The sequence below is a fragment of the Camelus bactrianus genome, chromosome 20, assembly GCF_048773025.1.
Source record: "Camelus bactrianus isolate YW-2024 breed Bactrian camel chromosome 20, ASM4877302v1, whole genome shotgun sequence".
Taxonomy (NCBI): domain Eukaryota; kingdom Metazoa; phylum Chordata; class Mammalia; order Artiodactyla; family Camelidae; genus Camelus; species Camelus bactrianus.
This window is the reverse complement of record NC_133558.1, coordinates 34,481,346-34,505,536: the sequence shown is the minus strand read 5'-3', so window position 1 is coordinate 34,505,536 and position 24,191 is coordinate 34,481,346. Positions and strand designations below refer to the sequence as shown.

General features: G+C 45.9%; 2 protein-coding genes across 16 annotated transcripts in view; one reads left to right on the top strand and one right to left on the bottom strand.

Annotated features, from left to right (window-relative positions):
* Positions 1–6,728, bottom strand: part of PAQR8 (progestin and adipoQ receptor family member 8) — a 99,397-nt gene extending 92,669 nt beyond the window's left edge. For 6 of the 14 annotated variants that reach the window (XM_074348905.1, XM_074348902.1, XM_045509373.2 and 3 more), the window contains exon 1: positions 6,610–6,689. The gene's annotated coding sequence lies outside the window, so the exon portion shown is untranslated. Of the gene's footprint in view, positions 1–5,411; positions 5,501–6,609 lie in introns of those variants that run through there. The other 8 variants (XM_074348901.1, XM_045509372.2, XM_045509371.2 and 5 more) reach the window with 5 other exon arrangements.
* Positions 6,729–6,978: 250 nt separating this feature from the next.
* Positions 6,979–23,818, top strand: MCM3 (minichromosome maintenance complex component 3). 2 transcript variants are annotated; one of them, XM_010973877.3, is made up of 17 exons: positions 6,979–7,167; positions 8,205–8,317; positions 8,741–8,949; positions 9,438–9,568; positions 11,511–11,749; positions 12,190–12,298; positions 12,937–13,090; positions 13,435–13,566; positions 14,164–14,372; positions 16,387–16,561; positions 16,887–17,013; positions 17,800–17,950; positions 20,016–20,156; positions 20,966–21,069; positions 21,605–21,690; positions 22,081–22,150; positions 23,112–23,818. In XM_010973877.3, exons 1-17 carry the CDS (start codon positions 7,090–7,092, stop codon positions 23,308–23,310), a joined length of 2,427 nt encoding a protein of 808 aa, XP_010972179.2. In that variant the 5' UTR covers positions 6,979–7,089; the 3' UTR covers positions 23,311–23,818. The 2 variants fall into 2 exon arrangements, with proteins under 2 accessions (XP_010972179.2, XP_010972180.2); XM_010973878.3 differs by lacking the exon at positions 8,205–8,317 and having other exon boundaries at positions 7,115–7,167.
* Positions 23,819–24,191: the final 373 nt, after the last annotated feature.

Below are 24,191 nucleotides of genomic sequence, written 5' to 3'. Positions count from 1 at the left end.
CATTTGCGATCTGAAGTTGTGTGTTCAGCGTGAATGTTCCCAAGCACTGCACTGAGCGCTCAGGGTAACAAGCGGAAGAAGACACGGTCCCGCGGCAGAGACAGATACGCAAACAGTAACCGCAGTACAATTAAAAGGAGCGCCAATAATGACGTCCAATGAGATGATGCGATCTAGGTTTTACCCCCACCCCATTACTCATTATTGTTACAACTGCTTTTAGAGTCAACCCTTCTTTAGATTTACTTTTCTGTTTACCAGTTTCTTTGCTCACCACTTCTTTTTTTTCTTTTGCATCCCATTCCTTACTTCTATATTCAATTTCCTTCTTCTTGAAATGTATCTTTGGGAGTTGACTGTGGGTGGCATTGTGTCCCTCCAAAATTTATATGTTGAAGTCCTAACCCCTAATTTGGCTGTATTTGGAGATAAGGTCTTTAGGAGATAATTACAGTTAAATGAAATCATAAGGGTGGGGCCCTAATCCAATAGGACCTGGCCTTATTAGAAGTGTTAAGACAGAGATCTTTCTTTCTGCACACACTCAAAGGAAAGGCTATGTAAGGATTCGGCAAGAAGGTAGACATCTACAAGCCAGAAAGAGAGCTCTTACTATGAAACCAAACCCTTCCAGATCTTGATCTGGGACTCCTAGCCTCCAGAACTGTAAGAAATAAATCTCTGTTGTTTAAGCCATTCGGCCTGTGGAATTTTGTTATGGCAGCCCTCGCAGACAAATACAGACTCCATTCAACAAAGGTCCAGAGTGTTTAATCTTAAAGTACCTTGCCTCTTTAGTAATAGCTTAACAAGGTATAGCTGAAAAACTTGCTGTCAGTCTAAAATGTTTCTCTTTTCTTTTTGGATTGCTTTTAATATTTCCCCCATACTTCTTGGTTTCATTACAGTGTACTTAAGTGAAGATTTAATTTTACATTCTTTGCTTAGGATTCACTGTGATTCTGTATTCTGAGGATTCTTGTCTTTGATCAACTGTGGAAAATTTTTAGTTAGTATTTCTTTTATTTCCTTTATTTTTCTCCATCTGAATTTCCCATTAAATATAATTTCACCTTTTTCATTCTATCATTCATTTCCCTTAACTTCTCTTTGTATTTTTCATTTCCCCCACTCTATTGCATCATGGCAATGTCCTCAGCTCCAACTTGCAGTTTAATAATTATTTTTTCAAATGTGCCTATTCTGCTTTTAACCAATTTATTCTTTCAATAACTGTATTTTTCAATTCTAAAAGTTTGATTTGGTCAAATCTAAAAAATCTCTATTATTTCTCTATTTATTTCAAATATACTGATTTTAGAATCTAACTGAATTTCTCTGGGCTTCAGTTACCTAGATTATGAAACGGGGCTTTACCCTAAATGGCTTCTAAGGTGACTTCCAGCTCTGAAATTCCAGTATACACCCTGATAGTCACTTATTTTTTATAAACATTGTTGACATACTTTGCATTTCCATTAATGAAGGTGGCATTGGAACACAGCAGTGAATGAATAATTATTTTTTAAATTTTTATTTAAAAAAATAAAGTCGATTTTATGGTTGGAAGTGATCTATGGGTTAGGAAGCTCAGAGACAGTATTTATTATTTTTGAATGGAGGTACTGAGGATTGAACCCAGGACCTCGTGCATGCTAAGCACAGACTCTACCACTCAGCTATTATTCCCCACCCCCAAGAATGACTTCAAAAGCCACCTTCCCCAGACTTCTAGGGCTCTGAGCCAACACCTTCCATTTTCTCATATCCCCTTCCTGTATTAGCACAGAGGGAAACAGGTGGCTAACCAGATGAACACAGGCCAGGAAAAACATCCATCTGGGTTTGATTTCAGATCAGAGATAATTTTTGGAGGCTTATCAAAGAGTTCAGTGAAAGGCTGGGGAGAGGGGTAAATACTAAACCTTTCAGCTTCTCAGAGCTTTTTATTTTGATCACTGCAGCACTTAACATATAAAATTAGAGTGTTAAAGGTTTTTCGACACTCTCTAAAGAGTGGAGGGCTGGAAGAAGGAATGAAGGCTTTATTTCTTTTTATCTGAAGAGTCCCACAGTTGAGCTAGAAGAATATAGGAAGCTACCAGAAGTGAGCTGGGGGTATGAGCTTGGGGGTGGGAAATGGAGAAGGTGATCTTAGTATATTTCTAGAAAGGGCAGGGGAGTGATCAGTACAACCATTTTTGCAGATTGTATCCCAAGGTGCTTCACAAACATCTTTCAAATTCTGTTCCCATTTGTCAAATGTTCAGTGAGTGGAGGATGCAGTGAGAGTCAGTCTTCCCAAACCCTGGCCTCTGGTCTGTCAAACTAACTGTGAATGCTTAGACTGGAACTGGAGGTTTTCAGGCAAACGGCACAGAGCCAGTGAAAATGAACATTCAGCTTACTTCAAAGAGCACTGGCTCTTCCTCCCCACCGACCCCCCACTAGCTGACCACACGCAGTCATGCTGCTTTGACGATTTATTTTCTCTGCCAAGATCTTTAGAATAAACTTGCTTAAGGCATAATTTATATACACTCTGCTTTATTGAGGTATAGTTTATAAATACTTTGTTTTAAAATTCAACAAAATTTAAATTTCCTCCCATTTCCATACTGTCCTAACAAAGTTTTGGAACTGAATGTCAGAGTTGTATTCCTCTCCTGACTCATGCTGTTTTAAGAGACTTGCATGTCTCTTAAAATTTCTTTTTCTGTCTTAACTGCAAAGTAATTATTCATCCTAAGTAATTATCGTTAGGAACGATATGCTTTTTGTAAACCCTTACGGCACTGTGTGTGAGGCACATGTATTTATGCTATGTATGTAACTTTTACCCCTTCCCCCGCCTTATTCCTGCTTCCTCCCAAATAGCTTTTAAAAAAAATTTTGTTAAAAAATTTTTTATTGAAGTATAGTCGGTTTACAGTGGTGTGTTTATTTCTGGTGTACAGCATAGTGATTCAGTTATACATATATATACTCCTTTTCATATTCTTTTCCATTATAGGCTATTATAAGGTATTGAATATAGTTCCCTGTGCTTTACAGTAGGACTTTGCTGTTTATCTGTTTTATATACAATAGTGTGTATCTGCTAATCCCAAACTGCCAATTTATCCCTACACCTCCCACCCTCCCCAATAGCTTTTAGATTTGTCTGTTTTTACTCTCAAATGTCTCATTCTGGTCCTCTTTTTTTCGGTCCCTTCCTTTGAATACCCTTTCCAGGCTCATTTCTTTGTATCTGATTAAAATAGTCCATTCCACACATCCTGCCTAGATTAATCTTCCTGAAGTACAACTTTAATACTGTCTACCACCACCACCACCACCACCACCAATGGTTGACATTTATTGCTTACTATATGCCAGGCACTTTTCTCAGTATTTTACACCTGCTATTACCTCCTGAATACTGAAACCATTCTTTGAACTAGATACTACTTCTAGGCTAATTTTAAAGGTACAGAATGGTTAAATCAGCTGCCTCAGTCACACAACTAGTAAGTAGAGAGGCCAGAAAGAGGACTGAGTTTGCTTGTTTTAGTGCTTGTGGCCCTAGACTACAGCATCAGGAGAAGGTTCTGCCTAGTTCACATCATAGAAGCGAAAAGATCTGCTTGATCAGGGAAAGCCTAGACCTGTAGGTTATTCCTTGGGCTGCTCTGACCCCTAGAGGTGTAGAGTTTTTGACCTCCAAGATTTTGTGGCCTTTGCGTTAATGTCAAAGGGCTATAATGGATTATGGCACTTTCCTGAGGGCCTAAAGTGAGGATTTGTGTTGTGTGTGTTCCAAATTTTTTTTATTTTTACTTTTATTTATTTATCTTTAAAACCGCAGTATACTTGACTTACAATATTATATTAGCTTCAGGTGTACAACATAGTGATCTGATATTTCTATATTTTAGAGGATCATTTATATATTTTTTTATATTTTATCTGATCATTTTACAAAATGATCACCAGGCAAAGTTATCTGTCACCAGACAAAGTTATCTACCATATTATTGACTCTATTACAAATGCTGTTAAAACTAGTTATTAATCACAGGTCTGAAAAGTTTTGCAACTTATTGATCATTGGTCTGGATAAAGATACATATCATTTAGTAAGTATAAATAACATTTATTATGGGTTTGCATTGTATCTTGGGTACTTTATAGTCCCTGAAGACATGTAAAGATAGTACTACATACACTTTGCAATCTGTTTTGAACCAGCAGCCTGCATATTTTTACTCTGCAAGGAGCCTCCTGAGTTTTTTTTTTTTTTTGGGTTTTATTTTTTAGCTTTGGAGCCAGGTGGAGGTCTTTCAAGGCCTAGGGTGGAGAGAAAAGGGATGCAGAGGGAAAGAAACACTGTAAGCAATAATGGAAACCATGGATGCACTACTTCATCAGGTGACCCTGCTTCTTGACTCTGAATAATTAGAGGCCGACCATTGGCTCAGCTGGACTTTCTATTAGGTACAAATGCCCCTAACTTTTTCCAGCAACATTCTGATTGATTGCCTTTTTTTTTTTTTTTTGGCTTAGTGTTTGTTTTTCTTTTTTTGGCCATTGTCTTTTTTTTTTAAACTTTTTAAATCGAAATGTAGTTGATTTACAATGTTGGTTGTTCTTTTTGAACAGTTTGTAAGAGCAGGGGATAGCAAAGGAAACACACTTTCTCTGCTCAAAGATCTCATGCCCTAACCAAAGGGAGAAACACCGATTAAAGATCCTAATACCTTTCCCAGCAGACAATAATGACATTAAGGCAAATCAAATCTCTATCCAGAACCACGGCAGGATTAATTCTAAATGGAATTGTCTTTACACAGTTTCCAAATTTGCCTTAAGTTCAAAGGAATGCTAGAGTAGGGTAGATTATTAGAGATTTTCTAATTTCCTTACCTTTTATATGAGGAAACTAAAACCCACAGAAACGTGTGTTAGAGTCAAAAGTTTGGCTTTCATTATTTCTGCTCCTTTGGACTTTCCATTGCAAATGATCTGATTTCTTTACTTGTTTGAACTAAGCTTCCTGGTTCTTTTAGGGTTAATTTCAAATTGTTTCCAGAGTGGAGAATATTGTCAGCCTTGCCTTCAATATATTCATAAAATGACAGTTATGAACAAGTGATAAAAGCATTCTCAAGTTAATAAGTAATTATCTCTTACTATATAATTGCAAACAAAATCCTTATTTAGAATTCCTTTTTTTTTGCCTGTTAATATAAACAAAAGCAAGCAGCCAGGTGACAGCCTTCTTTCTTTGACTAGGGGTCGATGCATCTGCCCACTAGGATGACACAAAGCATATGGTAATTACAAACTGTATAATAACTAAAAATACATATCCACATACAAATAGATAGTATATATATTTTGTTTAGGCAGATTATACTTAGCATACTTACCAGAGTACAGTGAGTCCTGGAGACCTTCAAACACAATTTAACAACTAGTTGGCCAAAATTTCAGATATAGAATCACCAGGTGTCTAGTCCTGTTCAGTAAAATTAAAAACACATGTGGAGGTAATGGGGCTGCTCCTTATTGTGCACTGGATGGTTACATGGTTGTATACATAATAAAAATTCATTGAGTTGTATAGGTAAGATTTGTGCATTTTACTGTATATAAATTACACCTCAAAAATAAAACTAAAAAATATAAACAAACTGCAAAAGACTATAAAGAACCAAAAAACAAACAAAAAACCTCCTGGGGTATGCAATTGGTCTCTTAATTTCAGATTTGCTATATTTTAGTTACTTCTTGATACTCAAAGAGTGACTTGAAACACCTTTTTGGTTTCTTCTGTTTAATTATCTTTCAATAAACCTAAGTTATTTAAAAAGATCTCGCTATCTTCTCATAAGACGAGAAAGCCTTTAATTTACCCATCTGTAAGTAGGACTGTGTAGTAACTACATACAGAATTTCCTCTAGCACAAGAGGCCATCTCTGGGACGAGGGGCAGGGAGCGCACATTCCAACAATTCTCCTTTCACGTGCTCCACCACTCCTGCAGTCTGAATACTTCAGACCACGGTATTCAGATAGCAAATGGGTCGCTGAACTAAAGAACCCTTCCCAAAGATGCTATGATTCTATTTTCCACCCTAGATTCCCTAAATTCACTTTTTTCATGGATGCCATTTGAGGTTGTTCCAAAAAAAAAACATAATTATAATACACCTGATTTGAATATATGTATTTTAATTTTTTAAATTGAAGTATAGTCAGTTATAATGTGCCAATTTCTGGTGTACAGCACAATGTCCCAGTCGTGTGTGTGTGTGTGTGTGTACATATATTCGTTTTCATGTTCTTTTTCACTAAAGGTTATTACAAGATATTGAATATAGTTCTCTGTGCTATACACAAGGAATTTTTAAATCTTTTTTCTTTAATATATAGTGGCTAACATTTGCAAACCTCAAACTCCCAAATTTATCCCTTCCCACCCCTTCCCCACCCCCTCTCCCCGGTAACCATAAGACTGTTTACTATGTCTGCGAGTCTGTTGATTTGAGTATATTTTTAAAGCGATTTGCCTTTATATTTTTATCTCCCTGCGTTCCAAACCCGCATTCTCTGACATATAGCTACCTTTAGTCCAGGCGCCGGGCTGAGTTTCTTCACTCCTCAGCAGCTCAGGAAACCGCAATCAAAAAAAGCCCTGAGAAACATCCGGAAAAGGGAGGAAGACTACGGCTCCCAGAATGCAGCGCTCCCCCGGCTCTCCGGCTCTCCGGCTGCCCAATGACCGAGCTCCGCGAGCTCCTCTCGTCCCATTGGTCAGCATTCCCGCCAGTGAGGGCGGAGCGGGGAGGGCCTCTGATGCCAAATTTCCCGCCACCGCAAGGCGCTGCTGGGAAAACCCGGAGAAGAAGCAGCTCTCGGTTGGATACTCGCTCTTCTCGCGTTAGGGGATTCAGCCAATCAGAAGTAGATGTTCTCTCAGCTATCCCGCCCCTTCCTTGAGGCTGCTTTTGTTGGCGGGAAAAGCTGGGAAGTTTTCGCGCCCGGGCGGAACAATCCAGCGATACTCCGTGCGGCTCCGGTGGTAAAAGTTCCCGGCCTGCGAGCATGGCGGGGACCGTGGTGCTGGACGATGTGGAGCTGCGAGAGGCGCAGAGAGATTACCTGGACTTTCTGGACGACGAGGTGAGGGAAGCGCTGGTTCGCAAGCCGCGGGGGTCGCGCAAGGGGCCGAAGGAGGCCGCAGAGACGCAGGTCGGCGCCGAGCGGCGTCCGGACCCGGGAGCTGGAGGACCGCGGGGCTCGGGGCCTTACACCCCGACCTTGTAGCTCTCCTCGCGGCAGAGACAGTGATTAAGAGCGACCCTGTGAGTTTCTCCCGAGTACAAATGGTGGCCGGGACTCGCAAAAGGCGACAGGTTTCCTTCAAGTGCAAACCCGACTTCCAAGCCCACGGTGACTTTCTAGCGATTCCTCCCTGCTCTCTAATTTGGAGGAAGGGCGGGAGGAGGACCGTCGGAGAACCGTAGTGACCCACCACCTTTTAGGGCCCCCAGATTTTAGTGCCTGACTTTCCTACCCAGAGGAAAACTTCCTAAGTTGGCCACGTTCTTTTTCAATACCAAATGGGGTGCAGAGAAAAAGTGTTGGTATGCAAATAAAGGAGTTTTTGTCTGCAGTTCAGTTCTGACAGCCGTAGAATGTTGGTAAAGCATCCTAAAGGATTGGTAATTCTGTGTGAATGTAGCCAAGGCTCCCTCCTTTAGGCCCGGATATGAGAACTCTGTATTATACGGATGATAGGGAAAGAAAATATTTAATTCCATAAAAAATTCTGCAACGAAAAGTCACTTTAATATAAATATTAAAAGGCCGCTTAATTTACACTTTGACAAGGTTTTTGTTGGTATCCTTGTCCTTTAAGACTTATTAGGAGCTCGTTTTAATTCCCCATTAAAGGTTGAGAAATGCGTGCACACAGAAGAGCTGTTGGTGATAATAAAAATAATAGCATGCACCTTGAAGGAGCCATTCTAACTTTTCCACCCGCCTCTTAGCTTGTATTTGGAATCTGAGGCTAGCGAGTGAAAATGGGGGAGAAATTGGGGTTCGGCTCTGCCAGAGAGATTGACATATTTCTCTTGCCGTGAGAGCTGCCTCTGTTTAAAAACATCTTAGTTTTGAATTTGTGGCTGTTGTGACATCTGGTGATTATTTTGCAGGAAGACCAGGGAATTTATCAGAGCAAAGTTCGGGAGCTGATCAATGACAACCAGTACCGGCTGATTGTCAACGTGAACGATCTGCGTAGGAAAAACGAGAAGAGGGCTAACCGGTGAGTGGCGAGGGTTTCCAAGGTATTATGCCTTCCAGGGGGAGTGAGAATGGCTCCCCTCTCTTCCCAGGACTGAAGCAGGCTTCTCAGGAGAGGACCTGGAAACATTTTTGACCTTAAAGCCCTTAGTGCCTCACCTGCTCCTGTGTTTTTTACTTCTTTCCAAAGTAGGTGGTGGACGTTTTCAGTGGCTTCTCTTTCCATGTTTAATGAAGTATCATTTCTCCATCTTTGATAAGTTGAGTTAAAGTTGGCACTCAGTTGTGATGTATTTTACTGAGTCTTGTAGGAAGGCAGGAGAAGGTCAAAGCTAGATTTCTGCTCCTAAGCCGTGGTCATCTAAGACTGTCCACTTCTGTTTGGAGGGTCAGCTTTTTTGAGTTCTGCCTTCTCTGCCTAATTCTTTATCTTGCCTGTCTGCAGCCTCCTGAACAATGCCTTTGAGGAGCTGGTTGCCTTCCAGAGGGCCTTAAAGGATTTCGTGGCCTCCATTGACGCTACGTATGCCAAGCAGTATGAGGAGTTCTACATAGGTTTGGAGGGCAGCTTTGGCTCCAAGCACGTCTCTCCCCGGACTCTTACCTCCTGCTTCCTTAGCTGTGTCGTCTGCGTGGAGGGCATTGTCACTAAATGTGAGTGGGCTAGAGTGAAGAGTTCACGGAATGGAGGTGGGATATCCTTGAGGGGCCAGAAGGCAGGAGAGGCAGAGTAGAGCTGGGGAGTAGAGTATGGCTTCAGAAGCAGGAGCATTGAAATTACAGGGTAAAACTTGGAGGAGCTCCAGGGTGCACCATGACTAGGGGGGCTTTGAGTGACCACTGGTGCCCAAAGAATGCTGAAGCCTCCTGAGAATGGAGAAGTCTTGGTCCTCGGCAGTCTCCTGGTTCTGACCCTGAACTCCTACTCCTTCTCAGTCAGGATCTGCTGAACTTAAAATTTTACGTGGATACAGTGATGTTCTGTGTATAAATATAAAAGTAAAGTAATGATAAGTTGTGTTGAAATAGCATAACTGGTTGGAAGGACACAGTATTTGGAGTCAGCATGAGCTTGCCCAGGTTAGATCCCACCTTCTCACTGTCTCGTTGGATGACTTTATACACACGTTTTCCATTCCTAGGCTCTCTAGTTCGTCCCAAAGTCGTCCGCAGTGTCCACTACTGTCCTGCTACCAAGAAGACCATAGAGCGACGTTATTCTGATCTCACCACCCTGGTGGCCTTTCCTTCCAGCTCTGTCTATCCCACCAAGGTGAGGGGGGTGAACGGAATGAGTCTCTTTAGAGGTTGGACTCTGAGACGTCTGTTTTCATGCCAGTAATTGGGTAATATCTCAAGTCTTTCTTCTAGAGAGAAACAGGGTAAAAAATAAGGATTAGTTTAAAGGAAAGATCGATTGCTAGCCAGAGTTTAATATGGAAACTCTACAATTCTTATGTTTTTTTTTAAAGAACAAATATTTTATTTAGAAAATCTGGAAAATTATGAGAGTTGAAAGAAGGAAAAAAGTCATCTATGGTGATCTTTTAGTGAAGTTATAATATCATATGGTTTTATAATCTGCTTAGAATAATGTGGAAAAATATGTGTGCAGTAATGCTACTTTGAAATCTTTGCAAATATTTTACTGCGAGTTTGAGAGAAGGTTGGTATAGAGATGGCTTTAGTCTCTGTTCAGATTGATCTAGCTTGAGGACAAGGGGAGGCCTTTTTACTTAATGAGACAAAGGAAGATGATTAGTATTGATAACTTGATGCCTGAACTCACTCTACCCCTGCCTATCCCTACCTTCAGATTTTAGTTGAGAGTGGCTGTATCCAGAGGATTGTCAGGCATTGGGGAGGACAAAGAAAGGAGAGCCAGTTCTGGTCTTCAGTTGTATCAACTGGTGGAAGAATCTTAACATACAAACAAGACTGAGTTTCTTAGAATTATAACTGAAATACACTTGAGAATCAGTCTATCTCCAGATGAAGTGGGCAGCTGGGTGAGGTTAAATGACTTGCATGTGTTCCAGTTAGTGGTGGCCCCAAGGACTTGGATCCTGTCCTTTTACTCTCAGGCCAGTTTCTAAGTCACCCTGCTCTCCTTCACTAAGATCTCTACTTTTTAGAATTTCTTCACAAACTACTCAGGGGTGCCCTGCTAATGGCTGTGGCCAAGCGTCTTTGCTCAAGACCTGAAATACACCAGACCAGGTCTCCTGGAGGTTGTCTAGTGTGGCTCTTAAAAGCGCAGGCTTTGGTGTTTACCGTGTGACCATGGGGAACTTTTTAACCTCTCCCAGCCTCGGTTTTCCTTACTTGTAAAATGTCAAAAATACCTGCTTTTGGACTGAGTTGTGATGATTACCCAAGATAATTTCGTGAAATTACAGGACACTTCCTTGCACATAGTAGGCACTCAGTAAGTTATAGCTGCCATGTTTTGAGAAAATCAAATGGCAAAGAAGTAAAACTTTAAAATGTTTTTATTGGGGCTTAATATACAGAAAAGCTTACATCAGTGTAGAGCTCAGTGAAATCTCACAAGCTGACTATACTGATAAAATTAGCACCCAAACCAGGAAGCAGCATCTTACGAGCACTTAGAAGTCCCTCTTGAGGACCACACTGCTTTGAGATCTTGACATCTAGCAGCTTCGAGTACTGTTCTTTGTTTTCATGTTTTATCTAAAAGCTCGTCTGTGTTGGATTTCTTTTGTTCAACGTTTTTGAGATTCAGCCACCTGTGCGGGTGTACTCCATACGTTTTCGCTGCTGTGTAGGATTTACTTGTGTGGATGTACCACATTTTAACCATTCTGTTGATGGCATTCAAGTATTTTCCAGCTTTTGGCTATTGGGAATAGTGCTGCTGTGAACATTCTAGTGCCTGGCTTTGGGTGAACGTTGCTGTTGGGTATTACCTAGGAGTGGAAATACTGCGGCGTAGTGGAGGGAAGTTAGAATCTTAGTTTGGATGTGAACATAGCCATGGTCCTTTTCAGCTGTAGATTGCCCCTTCCATTAGATGGTCTGTTACTAGAACGGACAGGTATGGAAAATACTGGGGAAGATATTTGGGGTTGTTTGTTCCTGGATACTAATCTCATGAGGTTATCTCCAAGTTACATTTGTTTCCTACAACAAGTGAGAGTGGCATTTCTAAGGCAGGGCTGAGATGACTCTGCCTTCCTGTGTGCCTTTTCCAGGATGAGGAGAACAATCCTCTTGAGACAGAATATGGCCTTTCTGTCTACAAGGACCACCAGATCATCACCATCCAGGAGATGCCAGAGAAGGCCCCCGCTGGCCAACTTCCCCGCTCTGTGGACGTCATTCTGGACGATGACTTGGTGGATAGAGTGAAGCCTGGTGACCGCGTCCAGGTGGTGGGGACCTACCGTTGCCTGCCCGGAAAGAAGGGAGGCTACACCTCAGGGACCTTCAGGTAGACAGCCAGGCACAAGGCATTTGGAATGCTGCCGGCAGGGTGCCTTCTGGTAGCAGTCTTTCTCCAGTTGGCCGCCTTCTCAGGAGTTCCATTAGACAGGTGCAGGGCTCTGCCTGCCTGGGAGGCGGGCTCCCTTTTTTCTGTCAGTTAAGACTGGTGATGCTGCCTTAGGCTAAGAGAGCGGGTTATTGGTAACATGGTTCCTGGCTTCCCTGGGAGTTTCTCATGTATTCCTACCCTTCTTCAGTGCACATGGCAGGAGGTAAATCCTGAGGAGCAGCATCGGCTGCATGTTTGTGTCGTGTTTGTGGTTGAACTCAGTACAGCTTTTCTTTTTCTGCTTTCCTTTTTGCTGCTTCGCCATTCTGGAAGAGTAGCCTAGGAAGGCTTTGGTGTTAGGCATTGAAAACAGCCTCCTGTCCTCCCCTCTGTCCCAGGACTGTCCTGATCGCCTGCAACGTGAAGCAGATGAGCAAGGATGTTCAGCCTTCGTTTTCAGCTGAGGACATAGCCAAGATCAAGAAGTTCAGTAAAACTCGTTCCAAGGTCTGAGTGTCCTTTGGGGATCTGAGGGCGGGGATGGGTTTGTTCGGGTCCTGTTCTCTGAAGTATTAGCGTTAGCTTCTAGTATTGAGCCAGTGAACAAAAGGACGTTTTTGCTGTTTACCTTTAATATTTCTCTGGTGCTAACTGCTAACTGAACCTTATACAATAGTAGAATAGAAGTTAGGATATCAGTGGGCCAGTGAGTCTCCCGAATACGTTAGTGATGCATCATTACTTAAATTTAAAATATGTTATTTTTAATTTTAGTTCTCTGATTTATTTTGCCTTAAAATTTCTTTTTAAAGACAGAATGTCCACATTTAGAATTGAGCAAAATATATGCATGTGTGACGAAGGTTACTGCTGAAGACAGTACACATTCTTATTAAACCTAAAACGTTTTGAGCCAGAGAACACTTTTTTCTTAGAGATTAAAGCTCCGAGCAGGTTTTGAAATCCTGGCTTCCTCTGTGTCTATTCAGATAATGGTCTAATCAGCATGAAAGTCTTAAGAGAAGAAGCTTTTACAATTACAGCGTATTTCATCCAGCAGTTTACACGGGGCGAAGCAGGAAGTGAGTTCCTCAAGCCCCATGGCGTCTCCTGGTCTTTTCATTCCGCGGTCGTCCCCACTATAGGATATCTTTGACCAGCTGGCCCGGTCGCTGGCGCCAAGCATCCATGGGCATGACTACGTCAAGAAGGCGATCCTCTGCCTGCTCTTGGGGGGTGTGGAACGAGACCTGGAGAATGGCAGCCACATCCGGGGGGACATCAACATCCTTCTGATTGGTATGCAGTCGGGCGCTGCTCTAGCCCCATGGTCTAACCCTGTGCAGTGTGGGTGCGGGAGTCTAGTCTGTCAAACTGCACCCGTCCCTGGCCTGCCCTGTTCAGTCCCATCAGAGGGCAGAAGTCTACAATGAATTTTTAAAATTGTTTTTATTCTCTTGGGGTTTCCTGATTTAGGATGCCAAAAATGTATTCTTTCACGAATGGTAAAGGGAAAGTGAAAGAAGTCACATTAACACCGATGACTATGGATTTCTCTTACGTTAAGAGCTGTTCTAGAAAAGCAGCACCTGCTGGGGGCGGGGGAATGTCCCAGCGTCACCACAGCCCCCGTCCAATTACAGGAGACCCTTCGGTCGCCAAGTCCCAGCTTCTGCGGTACGTGCTTTGCACTGCTCCGAGGGCCATCCCCACCACCGGCCGGGGCTCCTCTGGAGTGGGTCTCACGGCTGCTGTCACCACCGACCAGGAGACAGGTATGGGTTCCTGGGTCCTTGGCAAAGGTTTAGCGAGAGATGAGCACGGATTCTTTGAGTTTGCTCCAGGCCCTGGTTGTGTGGAGAAGATACACTTGAGGGGTTAGTTTGGGCCGGACGGGAGGACTGAGTATATGGTAACAGTAGGTGAAAGGTATAAATCTTTGAGTGGCCCTCTGTTGACAAGAATGTCTGCTAGAAGGTGATTTGAAAGAGTTTTGAAGGAGAAAACTTAGATTGGAAGGGAAATAAAAATGAAGATTGTACTACTTAAACTAGAGGAAAGGATTTGAAGACCAGTGAAAAGAGAACAGAGGTCCAGGTGGGAAATCACTTGAAGTTGAGAATGAAAGGGCACGTCTATCTAAAGAAGGTTTGCTGGAGGCTCTCTGTGGCACTGTCACAGTGGGACCAGGAAGCCTGTTCAGATTGGAGCTTGAAAAGGTGACCCCTGGGTTTCTTCTGAGTCTCTGATAACAGACACCTCTCCATTCTCATCCTCAAGTGTGGCGGTGTGAGGTACTTAGGAAGGAGCTTGAAGTCTCTCCCCGTCCCCTGCAACCTAACAGTAGCTTGTATTCCCTCCCCGCCTCCCAGGGGAGCGCCGTCTGGAGGCAGGGGCCATGGTCCTGGCTGACCGAGGCGTGGTGTGCATTGATGAGTTTGACAAGATGTCTGACATGGACCGCACGGCCATCCACGAGGTGATGGAGCAGGGCCGAGTCACCATCGCCAAGGCCGGCATCCATGCCCGGCTCAATGCCCGCTGCAGCGTGCTGGCCGCTGCCAACCCCGTCTACGGCAGGGTGAGTGGAGGCGGCGCCCGGCTGTTGTCCTCACCTTCATTTGGTTCTGCTGAGTCACTGAGCTGTGAGTTTTTTCCAGGTGACCTAGGGGAGTAACAGGCCTCAGGCTAGAGTAAGAATGCCGTCTTATTTCTGTCCTTGGTTTAGGGCGCTGGCTCCTCACCTATTCATGCACATCAGAAGCCCCTGGAAAGTTGCTTACTTACAGTAACTTTTTAAAAATGCAAAGAAAGCAAAAGTGACCTGTAGTTTCACAGCTCAGGTAACCTGCATGACACTAAGATAAAAGTACTGCATGCAGATGGTAGGACAGTTTACAGAGCAGAGAGATATAATAAGGAAATGAAGAGCCTGCTTTCTCTCTCCTGCTCCTTCCAGAGCAATAACCACCAACAGCTCATGAGTGTTTCAGGAAACAAAAACTTAAGCGTGTCCTAGTAAATTAACTCCTTGTTAAGTATTTGTTTATCTTTGCTTTTTAGTATGACTATGATGCATTTAGGTGTAATGTTTTATATTTATATGGCTTGGAGTTTGCTGAGTGTAGGGGGTTTTCTTGTTTGTTTTTGTCTTTTTTTAAGCAGCTGTCTAGTATTCCTTTTATGGACTTACAGTAATTTGTTTAGCCAGCCTCCATTTGATGGGCGTTTGTTTTCCCTTCCCCCTGCTGTTATGAATGAATCAACAATGAACATCCCTTTAGGTGTATTTTGGTAAACATTTGGGAATGAATACCTAGCAATGGGATTACTAGCTTAACAGTTAACATGCATTTTTATTTTGGTAGATTGCCAAGTTGTCCTTCTAAGATTGTACTATTATAATACTATTAACTAATACTTGCAGATGCTTTATACTTATTAACTCCTTTCATCCTCACAATAATCCTGTGAGGTAGATCAGTACTATCCTCATTTGACAGATGAGAAGTTGAAGGCATAAAAGGTTAAGTAACTTGCTCAAGAGTTGCAAGCTAGGTGGAAGGGTATAGCTCAGCAGTAGAGCGTGTGTGCAAGGTCCTGAGTTCAATCCACAAAACCTCCATTAAAAAAAAAAAGAGTTGCAAGCTAGGACATGGCAGAGCAGGATTCGGACCCTGTACTTGGACAATTCATGATCCCACAGCATATGGGAATACCATTTTTAAACATACAGGCGCCTTGTCCCCAGCCCAGAGCTTCTGAATCCAAATCTCTGGGTTGGGGCCGTTGGTAGCCATGGTTTAGGAAGACTCCGTAGGATGGTTCTAACGTGTAGACGGGGTTGAGAAGCATAGGGTTTTAGATTAATGGTAACGTGTGTGATGTCATTCTGAAGAATTACACTGGGAAACGTGGGGAGAAAATGGCAGGCCCTGAGCGTGAACCTGCTCAGGAGTGTTGCCGTTGCCTGTGATCCCAGCAGGCCTCTGGCTGTGGGTGGGCAGCGGCCTCGCAGGCCCAGAATGGAACTGTAAGAGTGGGTGTTCTTGAACCCCAGGAAAAATCCCCCTTGAGCCTTAAAACATGACGACTTAGAGATCAGCACCCATTTTCACTGAGACTTTACCCGGTACCTGCTGAGTAAGGACTCCAGAGGTGCCAAGGGTTTCTGGCTTAGCCGGCTGGTCGTGTCTTCATAACAGGTAGGGAAGAGGAGCTCCTCTTCTGGAGTCGGTCCTGCCTGGGATGAGAGGAGCAGAATAAAGCTCAGGAAGAAGGAGGCTGGTTCTGAGGCTCAGACTCAGCCTGTTAGAGGCACCAAAGCTGGGTGGGAGGTGGGGCTCTGTTTGCCTGGAAGGAAGGACATGGGCTCTGAGTCAGAGCCGGTCACCTGAGCTTCAGTTCGAGAAAGGCTGCACGTCCAATAAATGGATCAGTTTTTTGTAGCTTCAAAGTGCTTTACTTCTTCACTGCTCGTTTGCTTTGTGTTTGAAGGTCTGGTCTTCCATTCTCACCCCCTAACCCATCGGCGGCCCCCGTGTCCTCTTCCCATGCGCGTGGCCTCCACTCCTTTTTCCTTGTGTTCCCCCCAGTATGACCAGTACAAGACCCCCATGGAGAACATCGGGCTGCAGGACTCACTGCTGTCCCGCTTCGACCTCCTGTTCATCATGCTGGACAACATGGACCCCGAGCAGGATCGTGAGATCTCGGACCATGTCCTCCGAATGCACCGCTACCGGGCGCCTGGGGAGCAGGATGGTGATGGTGAGGCTGCGAGAAGACGAGGACTGACTGGTGGGAGGGCCCTGGACAAGGCTGTTACCTCAGGCCCAGCCCAGTGGGGTGGGTGTGGAAGGTGCCCTCGCCTCCCTGGCCACTCCTAAGGTGTGTCTTTTGTCCATTTCTGGGTCTGGGAACACCTTTGAGCATCTTCTGTGGGCCAGGTGATTCCACCTTCTTATTTATGGGCCCCATGTGTCTGCTTCCTTCTGGGTCCTTGCTTTGTAAGTCTTGTTTCTCTTCAGAAGACACAGTTTCCCTCGGGCTAAGCTCTTTCTTAATCTCCTTTCTCTCGACTTGTGCTTTCCAGCTATGCCTTTAGGTAGTTCCGTAGATATCCTGGCTACGGATGACCCCAACTTTAGCCAGGAAGACCAGCAAGACACCCAGATTTACGAGAAGCATGACAACCTTCTGCATGGGACCAAGAAGAAAAAGTGAGCCGCATTCTTTAGACCTCCTCCTTGAGGGAATTGGGATCTGTGTCACGTTAGAGCAGACTTAGACCTGCTGCCCCAGCCAAGGTCACACCTGGAGTCACAATCTTGTGGGCCTGTTTTCTGGGTCCACAGATACACCCTTTTTCCTGGACACTTGCCTTGTAGATTTGTATGTTAGTGGGTGATTGAGCCTTGGTTCTGATCTTTTCTAAAATGGAGGGCTTTGACGACATTCACAACTGGTGGCGGGTGTGTCATGGTCCCCACGTACATGGAGTCTTGCATGGGTCGTGTGGCTGTTTGTGGTGAGCTGATGTCGAAGGGGCAGTCGGTGGCCAGCACTGGAGGCTCTGCAGGTGGATGTGGGTAAAGCAGAGTGGTGATCAGGGGCTCAGCATGACAGGTGAGCTCCCATTCCTCTGTCTTTGGCCATGGTGCAGTAGGAAGCGTGGCATAGTCTCATACCTGTTGGTTTAAGAACATAGAATTTGGAGTCAGAAGATTAAATTTGAGCCTATTTAAGGTTCTCTGAGCCATAGTTTTCCCACTGATAAAGTAGGGCAAATAACATCTAAACTGCCTCCTTCACAAGTGATACCTGCAGAATTAGACAAGTATGTGAGAGGGTCTTGTGCACATTCTTTGTAAACAGGGTTTATGACAGTGGGTTCCAGTCTGTGCTCGGTCACATGACCTTGACTTCCCGGAGGAAAGGCAGAGCCCCCACTCCAGGCCGGTGCTGAGCTGAGGCCAGGAAGTGAAACTGACTGTATGTGGGTCCAGGGAGAAGATGGTGAGCGCCGCTTTCATGAAGAAATATATCCACGTGGCCAAAATCATCAAGCCGGTCCTGACGCAGGAGTCGGGGGCCCACATCGCGGAGGAGTACTCGCGCTTGCGCAGCCAGGACAGCGTGAGCTCCGACACCGCCAGGGTGAGCGCCCCCTGCGGACAGCGACTGAGTCCTGCTCTCCTGGAGCTCCGGAAGCCTTCAGACCTAGCGTTTCTCTACCTTTTTATTCTGGGTCTGAAGGGCTCCCTGTTACACAATTTTAATCCTTTCCTTTTACAAAGGAGAATGCAGTGCGAACCCAAGAGTCACGTATGTCCCAGTAATTCAGATGACCTTGGCCTCCAGAAGCTGTGATTCATTCAGCAAACATACGAGTGACTTCTGGGAACTGGGCGACTCTGTTCTTCCATGCAGTCCTCCCCGGGCTCAGACCTGGGCCTGGGAGGCAGAAAGGTTGATGGGACAGTCATATGTCACATTCATATGGATACACCATAGTGTGGTACCCAGGAAGGAATGAATGTCAAACACGGAGTATAGATGAAGAAGCTGTGAATTTTTCCTCCAGACTTTCCGGAGGTGTATGTGTGTCAGGGAAGGGTTCCCAGAGTGTGATGTTGAGCTGGACTTTGACAGACAGGTGTTTGGTGGCTCTGATCACCCACAGCTGTTTCTATAAACCTGATACACCTGCCCATGAACTTATCTAAATCTTGGGGCAGTGTAGTTTATATGGGATTTCACAGCAGAAAGACCCAGGTCTCAAACCGTCACTGTGTGATAAAGACAAAGACTGCTGGATTCAGACGTGATCCCAGATTGTCTCTTCAGGCTCACACCCAGTCTGGAATTCTGTCTTCTGGAATTCCTACTGGGACTTCCTTGACGCCTCTGTGGCAGCATGCCTAGTCCATCACCGCTCTGAAATGTCAGAATGTGCTTCTGTTTATTGAGGTTAAACCTGCTTCCCCGTAGCTTCTACCCATAGGCTTTAGTTTTGTTTTCTGGAGATTGTACAAGTGTGACTTGTTTTCTTCAGATTAAACAACCCCCTGTCTGTTTTCATTGTTCCTCCCATCATGTGAATGTGTGCCATAGGCCCTCCCACTGAACACAATAACCTGTTTTAGTTGTGGTCTTGGTGGGATGGGTAAATCTCTCATTTGGGTCCTGTAGTTCTGCTCGTGCAGGCAAGGGTTTCACCAGCTTTCGTTTATTCAAGATTCAAGGCGATAGTGGAATGTATCACCTACAAACTCTGGTAGCTCTCTAAATCACAAAAAAATCTGAATTTATTTAAATATGATTATATTTACTTTTGAATGTCACATTGGATATAAGTCATAATTTGGAACACTTGAGAGCAGACATGACCAGGTAACATCTCTGAAGCATCAGAGGATGGGAGACCAGGGGTGGGTGTGGGGGGGTGGGGAACAAGCAGGCCGAGGCTTCAGTAACGCTTGGACCGTGTATGCATCCTGTCACCTCCCAGGTCGCAGTTTTTCATCCATAAAACAGGAAGGTTGGATAACGTCAGGGATGCTTACCTCGGAGGGCACAGCACGATCACCGGAAACGTAAAGTGTGCACACGTTCAGTCCTAACGGACGCTCTGATTGGTTAGACCAGGAATGTCACTCAGACCAAAGCATTTAGAGAAGATGAAAGCTCCCCAGTTTGGGATTCACCCCCCCCCCGAGAGAACCACTTGATAAGAACGTTTCAGAATCCTGTTCCTCTGGACTTAGTTGGGTTTACCCGATTCTAGGAAGTCTGTCCTCAGATAACCTCGTCCACACCCCCATGTGGTGTGACCTTGGACAAACTTGAAGCTCTTACAGATGCCATTTTTCCTCATCTGTAAAGCCGCTCCGGGGTACTCAGGGGCTGACTGATGCAGCAGATGTGGGAGCAGGGCCCTGGCACGGCTGGCCTGTGGTGGAGGGCTGCTTTTCTTCCTTCACTGCTGTGCTCTCCCGCTATCTCTCCCCCGTGCACCTTATCCCCCTCCCCTGGCTTCCCCCGGTCGCGTTTCTGTGGTCATATCTGTTTTTTTGAATCTTACTCTTTCTGCTTCCATGGCGTGGGCTTCTGGGAGCTCTTCTATTGGAGCCTTTCTGTCTCTGTGCGGTGGGCAAGGCGGGAGTTCCAGGCAGGCCGCGGGGACTCTGGAAGAGTGACCCTCTCCGGTGTTCTCCCCCAGACATCTCCAGTGACAGCCCGGACGCTGGAGACTCTGATTCGATTGGCCACAGCCCATGCCAAGGCCCGCATGAGCAAGACTGTGGACCTGCAGGATGCAGAGGAGGCAGTGGAGTTGGTCCAGTACGCTTACTTCAAGAAGGTAAGGCCCCAGTGCTGGCTGGGAGTCCTTCTGAATGAACCGAAGGAATGGGGTGAACCGTCGGTGCTCAGGCCTCACAGCCGCCATGCCTCACTCCTGATTGGGGTAGTCTGCAGAAAGCAGCGTCTTTAAACTGGCCTCTTCCTCTGGGACCTGTAGCACCAGCCGTCCTCAGTGCTGGCACATGGGAGGACCGGCTGGAAGACTTCGCCGAGGTGCTGCCCCGTCAGCCTACTGCTCTGTCTACTCCTTCCTTTGCCTCTTGAAGAAGTAGGTGTTTCCAAAGGATCCACCTTTCCCCTTGGAGGTCTTGTCAGGTGTCCCTCAATTTTGCCTCTCACTGCGTTTCTGTTTTCTGCTATGACACTGTGTGTCATTTTAGACACCAGACCTTGAAGCCTCGACTCCCTTCTCCTCAACGCTCCCCCCCGACCCCAGTCTGGTGGCTTGTAGCCCTTTGGGGTTCAGTTGTGGGTCTAATAAGTTATTCCTGATTTATTCTCTTTGGAGGTTGTCTTAAATTTAAGTTAAATGTGTGATTTATGAAGAAATGAATTGTTTTCCACTTAACTATTATAGACTGGACTTTTTTCCAGTCCTGTATTCAGTGGGCGCTCTTGAGCACCTACTGTGAGAAAGGTGTGGGACACAGCAGGTGTACAGGTGGGTAGCAGCTGATCCCCTGGTCCTGGGACTCGGGGACGAGAGAGGCCAAGTCCTTAGTCCCAGGGAGTCACTGCTGCTGATGGTTCTTTATTCAGTCCCCTGCATCTGTGACCCTCCCGCCCCCACACTTGGCTTGGTTCTAGGTCCTTGAGAAGGAGAAGAAACGGAGAAAACGAAGTGAGGATGAATCAGAGTCAGAAGATGAGGCAGAGAAAAGCCAGGAGGACCAAGAGCAGAAGAGGAAGAGGTGGGACGGGGCAGAGAGAGGAGAAGATTCCCGTTAGGGCCGGGAGGCCGGGGAGGGGCAAGGGCTGGGGGTGACGTCGTGTTCTTTCGGGAAAGGGTCTTAGACCAGCCCTGTAGAGGGTCTGAGGGTGTCGGTGGCCCGGCAGAGGAGAGGGGAGTTGGCCCCCTGTTGTCCTTGGTGGGAGGCCTCTGGCCTCTTTCCTACTAGAGATGTACTGAGTGAGGAGCAGGAGCCGTAACCCACGCGGATAGAGGCTATTGAATCCACATTTCAAAATCTTTCCTCCAGATTAGTTTCCCCTCTCAGGCCTGTGGTTGAGTTTATGGGGCGGGTGATGGGAAAGGTGCGGAGAGGCAGGGCCTGCTTGTGTTCTGGTTAGAGACGTTTGGTCCCTTTGAGAAAAAGCAGCAGTTTGTACAGGCCCAGCCTAGCGTCCCACTGGGATCGTAGATGGTTTTCGTTCTTTTTTCCTGCAGTCAGTGGCGCAGGATGGCGCTCACCAAAGGCTGTCTCTTAACTGCTGTGGGTATTTTAGGAGGAAGACCCGTCACTTAGATGCCAAGGATGGGGACTCCTACGACCCCTACGACTTCAGCGACACCGAGGAGGACATGCCTCAGGGTGAGCAAGTGTCCCCTCTTGGTAACGAGGTGCTCCCTGACTCCTGACTCTGATGCTCCATGTACCGCGTTTTCTGGTTGTTTCCCACTTGGGGCCCTGGTCCAGGAGGTTTGTCCCAGGAGAGCCCCAGGGAACCCACAGTCACAACTTTGGAAATAAGCTTTGCCCCGTCGTCTGCTTCCTGCTCAGTGAGCTGTGTGCTCTCTGCCAAGCCTGGTGCCAGCATCCCAGGTCCCACAGCCCGAGGGTCCCCTGCCTGACTCGATGCCCCGTCCCAGGAACCCCAGGGATGAGCTGCGTAGGCTCAGTGAGGATGGAGGGGAGGAGCCGCCGTGTCTGTGGGCGTGCTTCACCTTGTCTCCTGCCCCTCTGCACCCCTTTCCCCTCCAGTGCACACTCCAAAGGCGGCAGACTCACAGGAGACCAAGGAGTCCCAGAAGGTGGAGTTGAGTGACTCCAGGTGAGTCAGGAGCGCCTCTCCCGGGAGGGTGCGGAACCAGCTGTTGTCAGTGGAGCTCGGCACCAGGGGCCCGAGGGTATATGGAATGTTTCATATTCTGGTGAGAATTCCAAAGTTGAAAAAAGATGCGAAAACAGTGTAAAGAATGCTTGTCCTTTTTTTCTTACTGAATTGTCATTTGTTTTGAGATTTAAAAAATTTTCACCACTAGAGGTTCAGAAACAGTTTTAGCTCTAAATTTTATGTTTACTGGACACCAGAGGAACTCCGTGACTCAGGTTTCTTTTTTTCTTTTAATACCTTAAACACACACAATGCAACACATTTAGCAAAGAAAATCTGAACACGCTGAGAAGTATTTAGGAAAAAATGTGATTGTAATTCCACTTCTGAGAGACGACCACTGAACAATTGAACTTTCTGAATCAAATCGTAGAGCTCCTTCTTCAATGACTGCAGGGTTTCCATGGTGTAAATTTTTATTTTGTGTTTTCTAGTGATGGACGTTTAGTTCTCATAGAACTTCTATTTACAGTAAATTATTCTTACATTTACCCCCGTGCTGTAATGCCAGTGTAGCTGTGGGGTTAGTTTCCGGAAGTGGACTCTGGGTCAGAGGATACGCACTTCAAAATTACAGTACGTGTGGCTAACTTGCCTCCCAAAGACGCTGTTCTGTTTGGCATTTCTGTCAACAGTGCATGGCCGCCAATTTCCCACATCCTCAAAGGCAGTGGTTTTTAAATGCTGTTCTTTCTCAGGGTGCAGGAAGCGCTGTGATACAACAGCTTGGCTCTAAGGGGGAAGCTTGGGCGTGGAGTGCCCATTGGGGCAGCATGTGTGTGTGACAGTTTGGGGGATGGCTGTGCTGATGAACTCTCTCACTTCCGAGCACGGATCTGGCCTGAGAGCGTTCAGGCCGTTTCCCCCTCCTTCACCCTTTCTCTCCCATTCTGGACAGGTTGAAAGCCTTCAAGGCGGCCCTCTTGGAGGTGTTCCAGGAAGCTCACGCACAGTCGGTGGGCATGAATCGCCTCACAGAATCCGTCAACCGGGACAGAGAAGAGCCCTTCTCCTCCATGGAGATCCAGGCTGCGCTGAACAAGATGCAGGATGACAACCAGGTCATGGTCTCCGAGGGCATCGTCTTCCTCATCTGAGCACTCTGGGGTTCAGCCAAGAAAGCTGCTTCCAGCGTCCCCGCCCCTGTGCCCCCATCTTTGCCTTCATCCCCTGAATATCAGTGTTGATTAAACTGAAGTGGAGGACGCATGGCAGAGCTGCGTCAGAACTCAGGAAGCTAGGGGTCGTGAGGCCACCCTGGTGTAGAGAAGGTGGGAGGGTGACATCGTGTCTGCCCTGCGGAGGACTGGGTGCTGCTCCCCGTGTCCCTCCCAGGCAGGCCACCCATGTTCACTGGAGATGACAGGACTTCTGGGTATTTTCTGGACACAGCTCGGTTCTGTTCATCCTTTCTGTGTTGGCTCTTTTTTCTCCTAAGCGCTCTGGTCTGGAACAGGATCTGTGGTTCTGTGCTGGTGGAAAGAAGCTCTGAGGCAAGTCCTAAGGCCAAGATAGCTTGCTTTGCAGTGAGAGGAATCAAAACTTATATGTACTTTTGACCTAAATAGCCAAGATAATGGATAAACTTCTCCATTTTATACTATACACGTGGTCTTTGTGCTGTGATTTTTATGGAGCCGTTTGAGTGTTTTCCTTGAAAGCTCCGCCCCACGGGTTGGCCGCCCCGCGTTTGTGCCGAGTCGCCACAAGGGGGCAGCAGGCGGCTGTGCGCTGGTGGGGTGGGCTGGCGGGGGTGGTTAGGCCTTCTCTCCTGGCAGTTTTCTATCATTGGTTCAAACTGCCAACCAAACCTGGCCAACTTGAAATAGCTAAACGGCCACAGGAGGCCAGTAAGTGAAACTCCAGGAGAGTTGACCCTTTGCATGGCTTTTCTGAGTAGGAATCAAAGCCCCTTCATGGAAGAATAACAACGTGATCCATCCGACCGTGTGCGTTCCTCTCCATGAAGAGACCCCCT

What these genes read in the sequence shown, in the direction of transcription:
- MCM3 (XM_010973877.3), top strand. Translation starts at nt 7,090, where the DNA reads ATGGCGGGGACCGTGGTGCTGGACGATGTGGAGCTGCGAGAGGCGCAG. An exon ending in TACACCTCAGGGACCTTCAG is followed by an intron (nt 11,750 to 12,189) that starts GTAGACAGCCAG and finishes CCTCTGTCCCAG; the next exon opens with GACTGTCCTGATCGCCTGCA. An exon ending in CACCACCGACCAGGAGACAG is followed by an intron (nt 13,567 to 14,163) that starts GTATGGGTTCCT and finishes CCCGCCTCCCAG; the next exon opens with GGGAGCGCCGTCTGGAGGCA.